This window comes from Pleurodeles waltl, chromosome 3_1 (assembly GCF_031143425.1).
Source record: "Pleurodeles waltl isolate 20211129_DDA chromosome 3_1, aPleWal1.hap1.20221129, whole genome shotgun sequence".
Lineage (NCBI taxonomy): Eukaryota > Metazoa > Chordata > Amphibia > Caudata > Salamandridae > Pleurodeles > Pleurodeles waltl.
Window position 1 is genome coordinate 522,520,652 of NC_090440.1, and position 15,768 is coordinate 522,536,419.

General features: G+C 39.9%; 1 protein-coding gene across 3 annotated transcripts in view; it reads left to right on the forward strand.

The window, feature by feature from the left end:
- Positions 1-15,768, forward strand: part of LRRK1 (leucine rich repeat kinase 1) — a 654,776-nt gene that overhangs the window by 586,830 nt on the left and 52,178 nt on the right. For all 3 annotated transcript variants that reach the window (XM_069222803.1, XM_069222801.1, XM_069222802.1), the window contains exons 29-31: positions 5,198-5,349; positions 7,906-8,023; positions 13,737-13,853. In XM_069222803.1, the coding sequence (XP_069078904.1) occupies positions 5,198-5,349; positions 7,906-8,023; positions 13,737-13,853 (387 nt within the window). The remainder of the gene's footprint in view (positions 1-5,197; positions 5,350-7,905; positions 8,024-13,736; positions 13,854-15,768) is intronic.

Sequence of the window (15,768 nt, forward strand, 5' to 3'; positions counted from 1 at the left end):
AGCACCTAGGGCTCAATGTGTTCCATGTCTAAAGCACTAATTGAAGATGAGTTAAATTATGTTTTTTTCATTGACTAGTTTGCAGTTTACCAGATATTGGTTGCAACAGTGTAGATACTTTTTAAGTTCTCTAATGGAGTCTTTGATAATTTTAATGAAGACTAGAGGAGCTCTGCCTTTATGCAGGATCCAAGAACACTTTTTACAACAGAAGTATCTCACCCCATGTAAAAAGGATTGAATTTTACCAGTCTCTCGAAAGTTTTTTTTATTTTATTTTCTTTATTTATATTCTTAATTTTATGTTTTCATTTTATGTGCTTGCAATACTATTTATATGAAATTTGACGTAATTTCAGTATCAAGGGTTTTTTAAACTGAAATAAACTTGTTCTTGACTTGATTGAATTGCACATTTCCAGGGTCCCAGGGTGCACTGCAGCGCATGAGATTGCCTTTGTGTTGATCCATTAAGCAGGGGACCCTGAAAGCAGTACTTTTCACTTTTTTCATTCAAAAGTGTTTTTGAAGCAGGTTTTGTTTGATTTATTGGATGCCTTTTGGTGGTGTCCAGCTCCGCATTCTATCCTTCAGAAAATTATAAAATTAAACACCATTAAATGGCTTGATAGTAAAACCTCTTATTTACATTGCTTAGAAATGGAAGTACTCAGATCTGAAGTTATTTATGAAAACAAGCTACTAATAGGATAGATTATGATATACAGTTTGTTTTTGTTGAGCTTAGTTGTTAGACTTGGCATTCTTGGGGTGGTCTTAACCCATACGTTTTGCCTTTTACATCCTGTTTTGCTGCTGTATCTTTTTGTTGGCCTTAGGACTCTAAGCACTTTACCGCTGCTAAGCAGTGCTAAAGTGCATGTGCTTCTCTCCTAAACATGGTAACCTTGATGTATCCACAACTGGCATATTTAATATACATGTGAGTCACTCGTAAAATGATATACAATATACCCTGGGCCTGTAAATTAAATGCTACTAGTCAGCCTGCAGCACTAGTTGTGCCACCCACTTAAGTAGACCTGTGAAAATATCTCAGGCCTGTCACTGCAGAGCCAGTGTGAGCAGTTCCACTGCCACTTCGACTTGGTATCTAAAACCTCTTGCCAAGCCTTAAACTCCACTTTTCTTGCATATACATCACCGGTAAGGTAGGCCCTAGGTAGCACATAGAGCAGGGTGCCATTTAAGTGAAAGACAGGACATGTACTTTTTAGTTTTATACATCCTGGTAATGAAAAGTCCCAAAGTAATTTTTCTTTACTGTGAGGCCTGCCCTTCTCATAGGCCAGCATTAGGAATTCCTTAAGCTGTGATTCCTGATCAGAGAAGAGTAGCTGCGTCTATTACTATTTTAGAAATGCCACTTTTAGAAAGTGGGCATTTATGTGCCCTCACTGCCCTGTGTGCCTACAGCTTGTCTCCAATGCACATCTAGCCTGGGCTAGTTGACAGCTGCACTTGTGCATTCCCTTCAAACACCCACAAACCAGGATACTCAACTACATCCGCATTCATCTCCATACTCATGGGTCTTTCTGGGGAGGAGGTCGGGAAGGGCTCACACTTTAACTTCAAAGGGTAGTGGTCTGAGCTCATACAAAGGGGCTGATTACCTCCCACTGATAGTTTGTAGCTGGAACTTGGCTGAAAGGGAGATCTGTGCACTTCAGAGAAGCCTTCTGAAGTCATCCCCCACATCAAATGCACTTTTTGGCATAAGTACTGAGACTTTCAATCCCTAAGATCAGATCACTTCTGGATCTGGAGGAACCTCTGCTTGAGTAAAGGCTACTACGCTGAAAGAATTGCCCCATTGCTGTGATTGACTGCTCCCAGGAACTGCTGCCCTGCTTTGATGCGCTGACCAGATGCCTGCTGACATCTACCCTACCAAGAGGTGCTACAGACTGCACCCAGAGTAACTCCAAGGGCATGCTGGCTTGCCCTGTGTTCTACCCTGAGGTCTCGAAGACATCAAAGACCTTGTGAGCGGCTTAATTGGCACTACAGCACTAATTATCAAGGACTGAGAGTGGCTTCATCTTGGCCTGCCCCCCTGTTTTATCAAAGACTCCATGAGCGGCTTCATTTCAGCCTGTTGCACTGCTCATCAAAGGCTCTGTGAGCATCCCCACTGACACTTACCATACCAGCAAGAATCTTCTCTCTATCGGAGAAAAGTCTTCTTGTGCGCCCAGTCGGAGTGCAGTGCCCACCTGACCTGCTTGTCCCATGCCGAGAGTTCTCCCAAGAGCACAGCACCTTTGCTTCTTTCTCCAGCGCTGCAGTCCAAGTGCCCCATCTGGTTGCCTAGGCAATGGTGACGTGCTGCTCACACCTACACTTCTTCGTCCGGTGAACCACTCTCCAGCACAACTCTGTTTCCTGCCACAGCACCGGCCCGCACCAGGTATTTCCTTGCTCTTGGCCCCCCGCCCCAGCAGTACATTCCCTGGCAGTTTAGACCCAAGCAGTCTTGGAGACTTTTACTATGCTCCCTGCAGTGAGAGATTAAGCATGTTTTAATTTTGCCTTAATACCCTGGCCGGACCCAAGGGGCCCTGATCATTCTTCACTATGCTCCTCACATTATGATAAACGTGTTCTTCAAAAATACCATAATGGTTTTAAAGGAAGTCCTGTATAAAACGCTCCTTTTTGACATGCTTTAAAGTAAATTTATTTTGATATATTTATTGGATGTTTGTCATTTTAGTCTTGATCTACTCAGATAAATAATCTCTATTTTCATAAACCTGTGTAGAGTCTTATTGTGGTGTTTTCATTGTGGCTGGTGCATGTGTGTTCCACAAATACTTTACACATTGCCTTTTAAGTTAAGCCTGCCTGCTCTATTCCAAGCTACCAGAGAGTGAGCACAGGTTAATTTAGGTTGTGTATCTGACTTACTCTGACTTGGCCATTGTGTATACCTCTGCAAACTAGAGACCCAGATTCTAACATTAGTATTCAACTGTTTACCTCTCAGCTGCTGTCTCAGGCATCATACCTGCTCTTTATTGACAAATTATCCTTCTCCATTGTCAAAAGGACCAAAGGTCAAAGAAAGTAGACCATTCCTTGTTCATAGTTTATCTTTCTGTCAGTCACAGCACAGATGACTACCCAGTTTGTAATAAAACACCATATATAAAGCTGAGAGTTACAGAACAGGCTACAGATCACACTGAAAGTTCTGATGAAGAATGTCAAGGATTTCATGGTCGATATCAATATTTTCATTCTGTCATCTATGCATTTAATGTTGAGTACACCAATGGCTCCAACACAAACAGACTTTGTTCATAACCCTATGGTATATGGGTCTGCCTTTTTGTTCATAAACCTATGGTATATGTGTCTGCCTTCTTATTGAAAAACACCTTCCTATCCTCTTTGAGCCTAAGGGACATCAACCTTGACCACACTCTAGAGAAGGGTTCCATTCCAGAAGGATATTTTGATCACCGCACAAGGGTCATAGTCCACCAAGACCATGCGACTCAAATAGACCAATCAGTCCTCAGAATCCTAACTTCTCCAAGGACTACCTCTGCTTTACTGGTGCTTACCCCTCCATCGCAGAAGCTGCTTATGGAAAAAAAATATTCATGGTAGCAGGTCCACTAAGCTATGGTGGTATGGCAAATTTGCAATAACAAATAAGTTCTACAGAATGGAGGTACATTTCCCAAATTTACATTAAAATGTTATCTCCTAGTGTATAGGGACATTTTTAAAACATTTCAGTGTAGGACCACCATGGTTTTAATCGATGTGAAGCACAGAAAAGGCATTTTTGTAAATGGAGTACAACGGGCAACCTTATATGTGGTGATCCACCTTATATAATTTCTTATAGTGCTAATCAGCCAATAGGGCTTAATATTAGGAACACCAAGCACCTCCTACAGGTAAAAGGCTAGGTAAAAATGGATATAACACAAAATAACTCAGACATCTGCCGAGTTATCACAACCAGAGTGCCACCTCCTGGATAGCAAGCTCACCACCTTCAGTGGCCTTCAGGGCACCATAAGACTGGAGATGAAAGTATGCAAACAAATAAAGTAACTGGCCTTCTCCATCTATGCACCCAGGATCTGCAGTGGCGTCCCCCTATCCATTAGGACTGCCCCAAACCTACTCCATTTTAGAAAAGGCCAAAGACACACCTCTTTAAAGAACACTACAAAATCTCACAGTAACAGTTCTCTTCTGCTCCGAGAACCCTGCTACCACTCGTTGACTTTCCTTGCTTTTGACTTTGTACACACTCTGATTGCTTTTGGTTCAGTTCACTGAATACAAATACCACATATATACAGAAAGAGGAAATGTTTAAAAAATACAACTAAGTAATTTTTTCATGATTCAAAAGCCGAAGAATCAACCAAGATTCTGTTTTGACTGTAAACGCACGTGCAATGCTTAATATTGCTTCCTCATTATGTTTCATGCAATGTGATTGGTTGAGGGTGGGACTAGCTCTGAGAATGGACTATGTGGAAAATCAAGGATTACCTTTGTAGCTCAGAAAATAATTATTTCAGCAAAACCTGTCCCACCTCAAAAAATGTCCAGCATGACTACTATATTAAGGCCATAGAGATGGGTCTTTTCGGATCATTTGTAAGATGCTACAGTGTGTCGTTAGAGAACTCTCTAAGTCTTAAACCTCTAAATGTAACATCTAGTGACATGTCTGCTTCAAAAGAATCCCTGCTTCCAACTATTGATTGATGTTATGACTTTCGGTAGAAAGGATTTCCATTTAGTATTTGTGAACTCAGAAAAAGTAAGTCTGAAAAGATGTCTTGAAGAAACGCCTGTCTTATCAATTGGTCATTTAAGTAATAGTAGTAATGGACTTGAAACTTAATTTATCGAAAATAATGATTGGCCTTGGTAACAAAGTCAAAGTAAATCTAATATACTTTGCATCATTTTCTTGAATAGCAAAAAAAGATTCTATAGATTGTTTCTATTGTGCTCAACCTGTGACAGTCACATTTATTTTTCATGACATTAATTCATCGGGAAATGCACAATCCCGAAATGCATGTGTAACATCACTTTACTGTGATCATGTCAATGATGTACAAACATGCATTAATATTAACCTAAAGTTATTGTAACATAGTGCTTACCTGCACTGTTCTGCTTTCTACAGCGTCCATTGGCAACATCTGTTGTGTGGCAGATGCAAGATCCCAGCTTTGCTGTTCTCATGTACCTGCTAGAGTGCGGGAAGCAGAATTCCTTTTTCTCCTCACAAGGACCAGAGCGCACTGTGGTATTCTGGGATGGCAAAGAACATGAAAGGTGTGGTCTGTTATTCCTACATTTAATGTCTTGGCCATTAGTCATCTATTAAGCACATGGCTGCAAATATCCTCTTGTGTACAACCATTACTTAAAACAGTCCGTTAGGTTGCTTGGTCATATGGTATACTGTGTGTCTACTTCACTCAATCTGTGCAGCAAAACATTGGTATGACTCCTCCAGGGAAAAAAATCTCAATTCAATACAAAATGAATGTTTTCTTTTCTTTATTACAGTATTAAAAAAGTCAATTAGTTTTTGCTTCTGGGATACATTGAACCCATGTGAAACTCTTGAACACTAGTCTCACAAAATGGTAGATTCCTGTCATATAGGAATTTACTTTTAGTACATAATCTGTGAAAATGAATTGTACATGCTTTTGTAAGGTTAACAATTATTTCTTCCAAGAGTTGCCTTCATGGAGAAACTGCTGTGCTTCTCTTTACAGTTTAAGGTATTTCATAAATGTAGATGACTGTTATTGAGATGCATTTTTTTGTCTTCCACCAAAACATCTGATTATCCCACCATTCTTTGGTTGTGCATTTTTCTTATTAAAACATATTTCGATTTATGTCAGGTGTCTGTGTTTTATGAGAGAAGAAGAATATTTTTATTTAAATGAAATAACTGAAAACAATCACATTTCAGACATGTTTAAACTTTCTAATTTTTTTATTTTTATTATTTAAATATTAAATTTGAGTTTTTAAGTGTTTGTTTGAATATCAATACATTTTAATGGGTACTTCTAAAACTTTGTTGGCTTGAGTTTGACCCCCAGCCCCTACCACACCCTAGTATTTGCTCTTTCCAATTGTTGGGCTGGAATTAAAATTGGTAAATGTGACCCCCCCCTCCCCACTCTACCCACCTCCACCCCAGTGTATGCATGTTCCCCAGTGCTTGTTAGGTTGCAGTTAATGCAGATAGAATATTAAATCTGACTCCCCAATGTATGCATTTTCGCCATAGTGTTGGTTGGACAATTAGAATAGGAAATGTTACCTCTCCCCACCAATGTCTGCACGTTTACCGTGCTTCTTAAACTGGAGTTGGAATAGTAAATCTGAGAGCTCCCTTCACCCTGCATGTATGTATGTATGTTCTTTGATGTTGGACTGGAGTCAGAAACAAAGATATGACCCTCTACATCCCCCTTATTATCGGTGTATGCACTTTTCCCAATGTTACTATAATTAGAATAGTTAATCTGACCCTTTTAATGTATGCTTTTTCCACAATATGTGATCCAACCCTCCCTCTCCAATGTCTGCACTTTCTTTATTGATTGTTGGAATGGAGTCCGAATAGTATGTCTGACTCCACCCCAAGCCCCACTGAATATATACACATCCTTCAATAAATATGTTGGATTAGAGTTGCAATAGCAAGTCTCATGGCTTCAAGGTATGCACTTTACTCAATGTTTATTAGGCTGGAGGTAGGATAATGAATCTGACCCCCCAACATTTTCCCAATACCTTTTAACATCAGCTATAATAGTGAATCTGACCATGCCCAATGTATGTATTTTCCACAAAGTTTGTAAGACTGATTTAGATTAGTAAATCTGACCTTCAATGTTTCTGCTTGGTCCTCAATGTTTATTCGATTGGAATTTTAATTGTAAAGGTGCCTGCTCCCAAATGTATTCATTGTCTAAAATATTTGTAGATCGTAGTTAGAATACTGCATTTAAACTGTTTTTTTCTTGTTGTTTTTTTATTTTAATAGAATTTAGGCTCTAAATACTACTTCATCCTGGAAATGTTTTAAGATATTTTAAATACATCCACTGTTAAAGTATACATATTTTTAAAAAGATGGTATTTCTTTTTTTTTTCCTGTTTTGTTTTTTAAAAAAAAATCTATTTTGTATTACATTTTCAGAAAATACAAATGTTTGCTATTTATTTTCAAAAATGTATTTTTAAGTATTAATTACACAGGTTCAGGCTGTATTTCATTATTTCATATATAGTAATAACATATAGTAACCATTATTTTATGTAAATAAATAAATTTGTTGTCATTTATAATTTAATATTAAATAGTGTATTAATAAAATGTTTTAAATATCTATTTTACTTAAAAATGTTTCCTATTGTTTTTTTGTCTCATATATATAAATTATATAAAAATATATCTTTTTTAAAGAATAGTTAAATTTTTATTTTATTACAATAATGTTAATTACTATTAAATACATGCACTTACCAAAATAATGTTTACATTTTTTACCACAATATATTTACAGTCAATATTTTATATTTTACATTGTGTATGTAAAGTTGATATTTTTATAGTTGATATTTTGACAATATTTTGGTGCCAGCATATATTTGTGGTCAATATTTTGTTATGCAATCAATACTGTGTGGTACTCAAGTATCACCTAAGAATGATAGGGACATACACTGAAGCCAGATGCTTAGGTCTAATGGTGTTTTGTACACAGGGAGAGGGCTGGGTATTTAAAGTCTACTTGTACACTTCAGGGGAACTATTGGAACAGATACTATTCTAACAAATTGTATTGCTGCCCACAGAAACTACACTGTTGTGAACATTGAAAAAGGTCTGGTAGAAGTACAGAGCATGAGCAGCCCGGGAATGAGTATATGTCGTCAATTGAAAGTACAGAATGCACTTTGGACAGCCACATCGGTATGCACTTTTTGAATATCCATAATGAACTTGTTGAATAAAAAAACTGCTATCATCCCTAGTAATGATAATACAGAACATGGTGCTTGATATGATACTTAATTTATTTTAGAGTGTTTGGTATATGTGCTAGCTCTCTGTTGATAAGAACTTACACAACATCTGCAAATGGAAGATAAATTACATAATAAATACATTTGTGATGCAAGTGAGCAACTAAATATTTAGCGGACAGCAGTTCAATGGTAAGGTACGTAAGATATATACATTTGCAGTAGGACATGGTTATTACACACACAAGACATGGATTACGCTTGAAACTCTGTGTGATAATAAGGATTTGACATAATGGAGGGTATTGACAAAGGTAACTTACACTTGTGAGTAATTTACATGTGTGCTTTACACTTACACTTTTGAATAACTTTTTCACTTAGTCTAGACTAACATGTCTCTACCGCCTGAAATAGCGGCTGGAGCCAAACTTACTAGTGTGACTTACCACTGCGAATAAAGCGCTAATTCCAGCACCACATATTGCCAACAAATGATACTGCAAAACCGTCCATTAGAACTGAGGTAGGGACTTATATAACTCTGTATGAAATAATTTTCAATTAAATGAAATTATGTAAAATAGTTACAAATAATAATTATAATTATATTTTTAAAACAATATATAAAAAATAATAAAACATATAAATTATTTTACCATAGAGCAGTCTCTGCCCCGAATGCAGAATGTCCCTATGGTATAGAGTAAAGTAAAATCGTTTATTAAAATGGAAACATTTTATCAAAAAATGTTTATGATAATTATTATTATAAATTTACAGTCTTTATTGATTATAACTTTAGACCTAAAGAAAAATATTATCTTAATTTTGAATTTGAAATTCCCATATAAAGGTAAACATTTATAGTGCATTCATACATAAACGTGATGTACAGAATTAAATAAAAGTAATTTAAATATTTTTTTTAAATATAACCTACTATTAATTGTTAAAATAAAATATTTTATAATTAAACAATAAATCAGTATACTTCATATGTGTTTAAATTAAATAGTTTTAATGTATATTTTAACATTTTTTTTTATCATTTAAACCCTTAGCTGCTGGCCCCCACGTCCACGTTTTACTCTGCAACTTTTTCCTGCAATGTCATATTTTCATAAGTAATATACCATTACGTCTGCTGGACTCTTCCAGTTGCAGGGATATATATAGAGGGCTTGTAGGTTCATCAAGAACCCTAGGTAGTAATAGCCAATAAAGGAGCTGCACCTTGCAATGGGTTTTCATTGTATACCAGGTGTACAGCAATTCATTTGGTGAAATATAAAAAGTGAAAATAGGTATCAAGGAAACTTTTATATTTCCAAAATGGGCACAAGATAAGGTGTTGAGAAGCAGTGGTTATTTGCACATCTCTGTATTCCGGGGTGCCCATACTAGCATGTGAATTACAGGGCATTTCTCAAATAGATGTCTATTTTACACACTGTCTTACATTTGGAAGGAAAAAATGTAGAGAAAGACAAGGGGCAATAACACCTGTTATGCTATTCTGTGTTTCCCCCATGCCTCCCGACACAAATGGTAACTCACTTGCTTTGGTAGGCTTAATGCCCGCAACAGAAAACGCAACATGGAAACATCACATTTTTAGATTAAAATCTGACGTGGTTTTTTTGAAAATGCCAAGCTGTGGATTTTGGCCTCTAGCTTAGCTGGCACCTAGGGAAACCTACCAACCCTAAGCATATTTGAAAACTAGACATATAGGGGAATCCAGGATGGGGTGACTTGTGGGGCTCTCACCAGGTTCTGTTACCCAGAATCCTTTGCAAACCTCAAAATGTCCCAAACAAAACACTTTCCCCTCAGATTTTGGTGCTGCAAAGTTCTGGAATCTGAGAGGAGTTTCAAACTTCCTTCCACCCAGCATTCCTCGAAGTCTCCCGATAAAAATGGTTCCTCACTTGTGTGGGTAAGCCTAGTGCCCGCGACAAGAAATGCCCCAAAACACAACGTGGACACATCATATTTTTCCAATGAAAACGGATGTGTTTTTTGCAAAGTGCCTAGCTGTGGTCTTTGGCCTCTAGCTCAGCCACCACCTAGGGAAACCTAGCATACCTATACATTTTTTAAAAACTAGACATCTAGGGGAATTCAGAATGGGATGACCGGTGGGGCTCTCACCAGGTTCTGTTACCCAGAATCCTCAAAATTTGACACCAAAAAAACTATTTTTCCTCATATTTCGGTGATGGAAAGTTCTGGAATCTGAGAGGAGCGACAAATTTCATTCCACCCAGCATTCCCCCAGGTCTCCCAATACAAATGGTACCTCACTTGTGTGGGTATGCCTAGTGCCCGCAACAGGAAATGCCCCAAAACGCAACATGGACACATCAGATGTTTACTTTGAAAACTGATGTGATTTTTGGAAAGTGCCTAGCTATGGATTTTGGTCTCTAGCTCCGCCGGTACCTAGAAAAACCTAACAAACCTGTGCATTTTTTTAAACTAGACACCTAGGGGAACCCAGGATGGGGTAACTTGTGGCGCTCTTGCCAGGTTCTGTTACCAAAATCCTTTGCAAACATTAATATTTGGCAAAAAAAAAAGACTTTTTCTTCACATTTCGGTGATAGAAAGTTCTGGAATCTGAGAGAAACCACAAATTTCCTTCCACCCAGCATTCCCCCAAGTCTCCCGATAAAAATGGTACCTCACTTGTGTGGGTAGGCCTAGTGCCTGCAACAGGAATAGATCACACAATGGTCAATGTTGGTCCTTATATGACGGCAACTGTTAACCTTGGGGTGCTCTATTCCTGACGCAGGCACCTTGTAGAGGCAATCAAGTGGGTCTGCGTTTTTATCAGGTAAGGTGGGGAAACACTGGGTGGTAGGAATTTTGTGGATCCCAGCATATTCCTGTAGTTTGTGTGACAGAAATACAAGAAAAAATTGAGTTTTTATTCAACATTTCACCTTTGCAGGGTATTCTGGGTAAGAAAACTTTGTGGAATCCACACAAGTCTGAGTTTGGTAGGTTTCCCTATATGGCCGACCAGCCCAGGACCAAAAAAGCAGGTGCCTGCCTTACAAAACCAGGTTGTTTTGTGATAGATAATTTTGATGTCTCCACAATACGATTTGAGCGGTGGAATTTGGGGCTGAACTTAATTGGGAAGCTCCCAAGAAAGCACTCTCTCTGTGCTTGCTGCCGCATGCACCTGTTCTCTGGGTTGGGCTAACCCGCTATTGTCCCGCTGTACAGACTGTGCTTGCAAAGGGACAGCAGGACTGTCCTCATCACCTCCCTCATAATCACTGGAAGAGGAGTTATCGTATGGGACTCCTCCGACTGAAAAATCACTCCCAGAGTCTGCACCATTGTCCTATCCCTCAGATGTTGTCTCAGAATCTGATGTCTCAGTCTGATCCTACATCAGAGCTGTCCTCTATAACGCGAGTGAAGGCTTGAGCAGCAGTCATCCAATGAGATGCCATCTCTGCTACTGGCTAAAATGTCGCTCTAAAACACTAGCCTACGTAGAGTCACCAAATTGCCGGTGGGTGTGTGTGTGTGATACGTGCAACAGTAGAGGTCAGCTTACCTTCGTTTCTTCCCTCAATCAGCATGTTCTTTCAAGACACTCAAAAAAAGACACACTATTACTTCACTTTGTCACATACCAATCGTCACAGTCTTTAGCGCCTCTAGCGCCCAGCCCAATAATCATTATTGGTGCTCCCACTCCCATGACCTCCTCCTTGAATTCCCTCACTACCACCCAGCAAAAGTGCCCTTCATCTCTCCGTAGCCCCCCCGCACATATATTTCATTTGTATTATAGTGCAGGTAATGTCTGACTTTACTAATCTACTCAGCTATTTACATAAAATACAGATTTGATCTTTGCAGTAGACATATAAACCTTCTGCGCTACTTTATGACATCAAAACTGCCACTAGACAAAAGTCAGATCCTTTTGTAGCAGAAACATAATCACAAGACTTACTTGACTTTTTTATTGCTGCCTAAAAGCTACAGTTGAAACGCGTTAGTTGAAGTATGTGCATTGCTTTGAAGACACAAGCTGCAACTGCAAGAGTACTGGTGGCAAATATATATATATATATATATATATATATATATATATATATAGATCACTTTTATATGTGGGTGTGGTTTTCCTGGGGGCCGAATGCAGCCCCCAGAAAACCACACACGCGTTGACAAAAGTGATTGCTATATATATATATATATATATATATATATATATATATTTCTTAATAGTTGTATGGTTTCCTTGGGGGCCACAGTGGCCCCCAGGGAAACCATACAACTATTACAAAAATTATTGCCCCACAGGGAGTCGCCCTCCTCACAGGCGACCCCCTGTCAATTTCTTTTTTTTAATAAATGTTTTTTAAAATGTTTAAAGCCCTGCCCCCCACCCCTCCTCCCGCACCCAGGGGTGAATCTACATTTTTTTATTTTATTTAAAGGCCCCTGGGTGGGGGTGGCACGTTTGCAGAGGGGGCTGACCTCCCAAAGCTAAATCCCTGGTGTCTATTGGGGTTTCTTGGCCCTCGATCGCAGCTGCGATCGAGGGCCAGGGAACCTGTTCAATAGGCCTCGTTTGAAAGGGGAGACTCTCCCTTTTCCATTGAGGCCTTCCCGAATGTCCGGGAGGCCTGTTTGGGCCCGTTTTCCCCACTAAAGCAGGAAGAGGCCTTGCGGCTGCTTCCTGCTCTGCTCAGGAAAACAGATTGTGCATCAGCGTGTCGCAAAAGGGCGGGTGGGGGGTCAGAGGGAGACACTGAAGATCTTCTCTGTTTCCGGGGGTTTTTTAATTAAAAAAAATCCTCCGATGCATCAACCCCCTCCCTGGGGTTGGCCACTGGTCGTGACCCACACCAGGGAGGTAGTGTGGCCAACGCCCACTCTAATGAGGTTAATGTCACATTATTTCCTAATGGGTTTTATTTTAGGTTCTTATTTCCATTATTTTCTATGGAAGGGTGTTCCAGTACTAGTAGTTTGTCATTTGCTCAGCTGGAGTAATTTACTACTGTCCTGGGTCCTTTTTCGTCTGTAGTAACTTTAGAAGTGCAGGTTTATAATAGCAATGTGCTTACTCCTTTGTGGGTGGGTAAACGTCCCTCTCTAACCACCTCTGTGGCACTCACTAATTCCTTCCTTTCTCCTCCTTTTTCTGCTCCTCTTTAGTGGTAAGGATTCCCCAATTTCCCGCCACTCTCTCCTGGCCCTCCCACATTTACTACTAAAACTTATACTTGTGTGTGCTGAGACTCTGCACTCGGTTTGTAGAACTCCGTGCTGAAACAGTTGGGAGAGGTTGAGGCAGAAACTCTGCGCATACGATTGTGAATAATACAATGGGAAGGAGCTCTTTGGGATGTCCTCCCCACAGTTTGCAATTCCCAGGAGTAAACTGGGCATAACATTTCATGCGCTCAGTAATGGGTGGAATAATGCACAAATTCTACGTAATTCCCCATTATTGAATGTGCATCTCACTGAAACTTGTGCATCCTGCGCTCATACTTACTAGCACAATTTGCACCTGCGTCACACGGGACCACCCTAATTGGACCCGAACTGTTGTTCAACTGGAAGAAATACATCATTTAACCAATTCAGTATAATTTCCCTTTCTTTTATAGGATCAGAAGATATCCGTATACCAGCTACAAGGGATGTGTCCATTAAATACACCAGAGAAAGTGCTCGACACGCCAGCCATTGTCACCTTCTTCCTAACTGTATCAATTGAGAAAAAGGTGAGGAGGCAAAATGCGATAGATCCGCACATCTGCATTTTATATGCCAAAAGTATTTCTGTTTACAACAACTAGGGAGCATTATTTGCATATCTTCTGACAGCCAGTCTAGATTCGGTAAGTATTTTTAAAACTACATTCCTTCCATGTTGTTCCAGATCTTTGGTGCACTTATAGAGGATGCCTCTGTAGCCTTGTTGTTTATAGTTTTACAATTATGTGCCTCGATTCGGATGCCATCCTAGCTGTGGGTGTGCCAAGAGCCACCAGAGATAGTGAGCTTCTCAGCCAGGTAGGCAGGGGTGCCTGTTATAGTGGCTCTGTGGCTGGTTTTGGAAATGATGTAGGCCCATAAATGAAGCCGTGTAGTTCCATCAGGTTAGGGGGTGATCTTGTTATAATCTTGTTATCATTCTTTATATCCTAGATGAAGAGTGCCACAGCATGCGGGAAGCCCTTGGAGTGAGGCAATGTGGAGTCTTAACGGTTGTGCATTTCCATCATCTAGATGTGAGAGTACTCTCTCATGGCTTGAACGGCATTCTGAAGCTTATTTCTAGGAAGAATGTTTTCACTTTCTTTCGTAGAAAGAGCTGCTACCACATCATCTTAATTTTCTTGGCAATGTTTTCTTTTAACATGAGATCAGTTTTCAGAATGAATCCAAGTGACTTGGCATTGGATTTATAGTTGGGTTCGAATCCATCCATGGTCATGTTGTTGAGCCGGTATGGACTAGATGTTGTATGTTGTTTTTGATGAATATAAGTTTTGGTGGGGTTAAGTTGTTCTCGCCCATAGTTTTGGGGGGTTTATTTTTTATTTGACTGTCTGCTATTTTTGACCTGTATTTTTTTCACTTTTATAAAACCTGCTTGAGTTCTTCATGCAAACATAAACTGAATTATTTTTAAGGTTTGCCTTTGTTCTGGCTAGAAATGTGTGAAAGGCAGCCCTAACAACTATTATCTTTTAAAACTCTAAAAACGTGTGCATTTGGTCAATTTGTCAATTTAGAATGTAATGCAACAACCTTACTTGCATAAATGTTTTTCCTGGCAACTGACCAAACTGGTACTTTTTTCTTTCTCCCACAAAATAGATTTTTCTTCGTCTCTCCGTTCCATTCCTTTTTTTCTTATCATTTGCCTGTCATCTTGCCCCTGTACATAGGTCGTAATAAGCAGGACATGGGAGCTGCTTAGCTCCTACGGCTGATTCTCCAGCCAGTATTCTCTTATTACACTTTCAGACTTTTTAAAACATTATCTGGCAATATGTCCTTAAATCATGTGTTCTAGTTATGTGAAATCAGTCTTAAAAGTAGAAAACGTGTGTGACAGAATGAATAAGCATTTCAGAGAGTTTGGTCTTTTTATTTATAAAACCATAATAACCAAAATCCATACTAGACATAAAATAACATAAATAACAAATTAAGGGGGTCATTCTGTTGTGGATGACTGAAGCACCGCCAACAGGCTGGCGGTGCTTCAAAGCCCAAATCACACCTCCAGGGGCACACAATCCCACCAGTCCCCCATCCAGTGTTACCGCCGCGGTCGGAAAACCGGGTCCGGCGGTTTCCCGCCGGATTTCCCCCGGCTGGGCTAATCCTCCATGGCGGCGCTGCAAGCAAGCAGCGCCGCCATGGGGATTCCGACCCCCTTCCCGCCAACCTGTTTCTGGCGGTTTTCACCGCCAGGAAGAGGATGGCGGGAACGGGTGTCCTGGGGCCCCCTAACAGGGCCCCAGCATGCTTTTCACTGTCTGCTTAGCAGACAGTGAAAAGCGCGACGGGTGCAACTGCACCCGTCGCACACCTGCAACACCGCCGGCTCCATTCGGAGCCGGCTTCAGTGTTGCAGGCCGCCTTCCCGCTGGGCTGGCCGGCGCTAACAATGTTAGCGCCCGC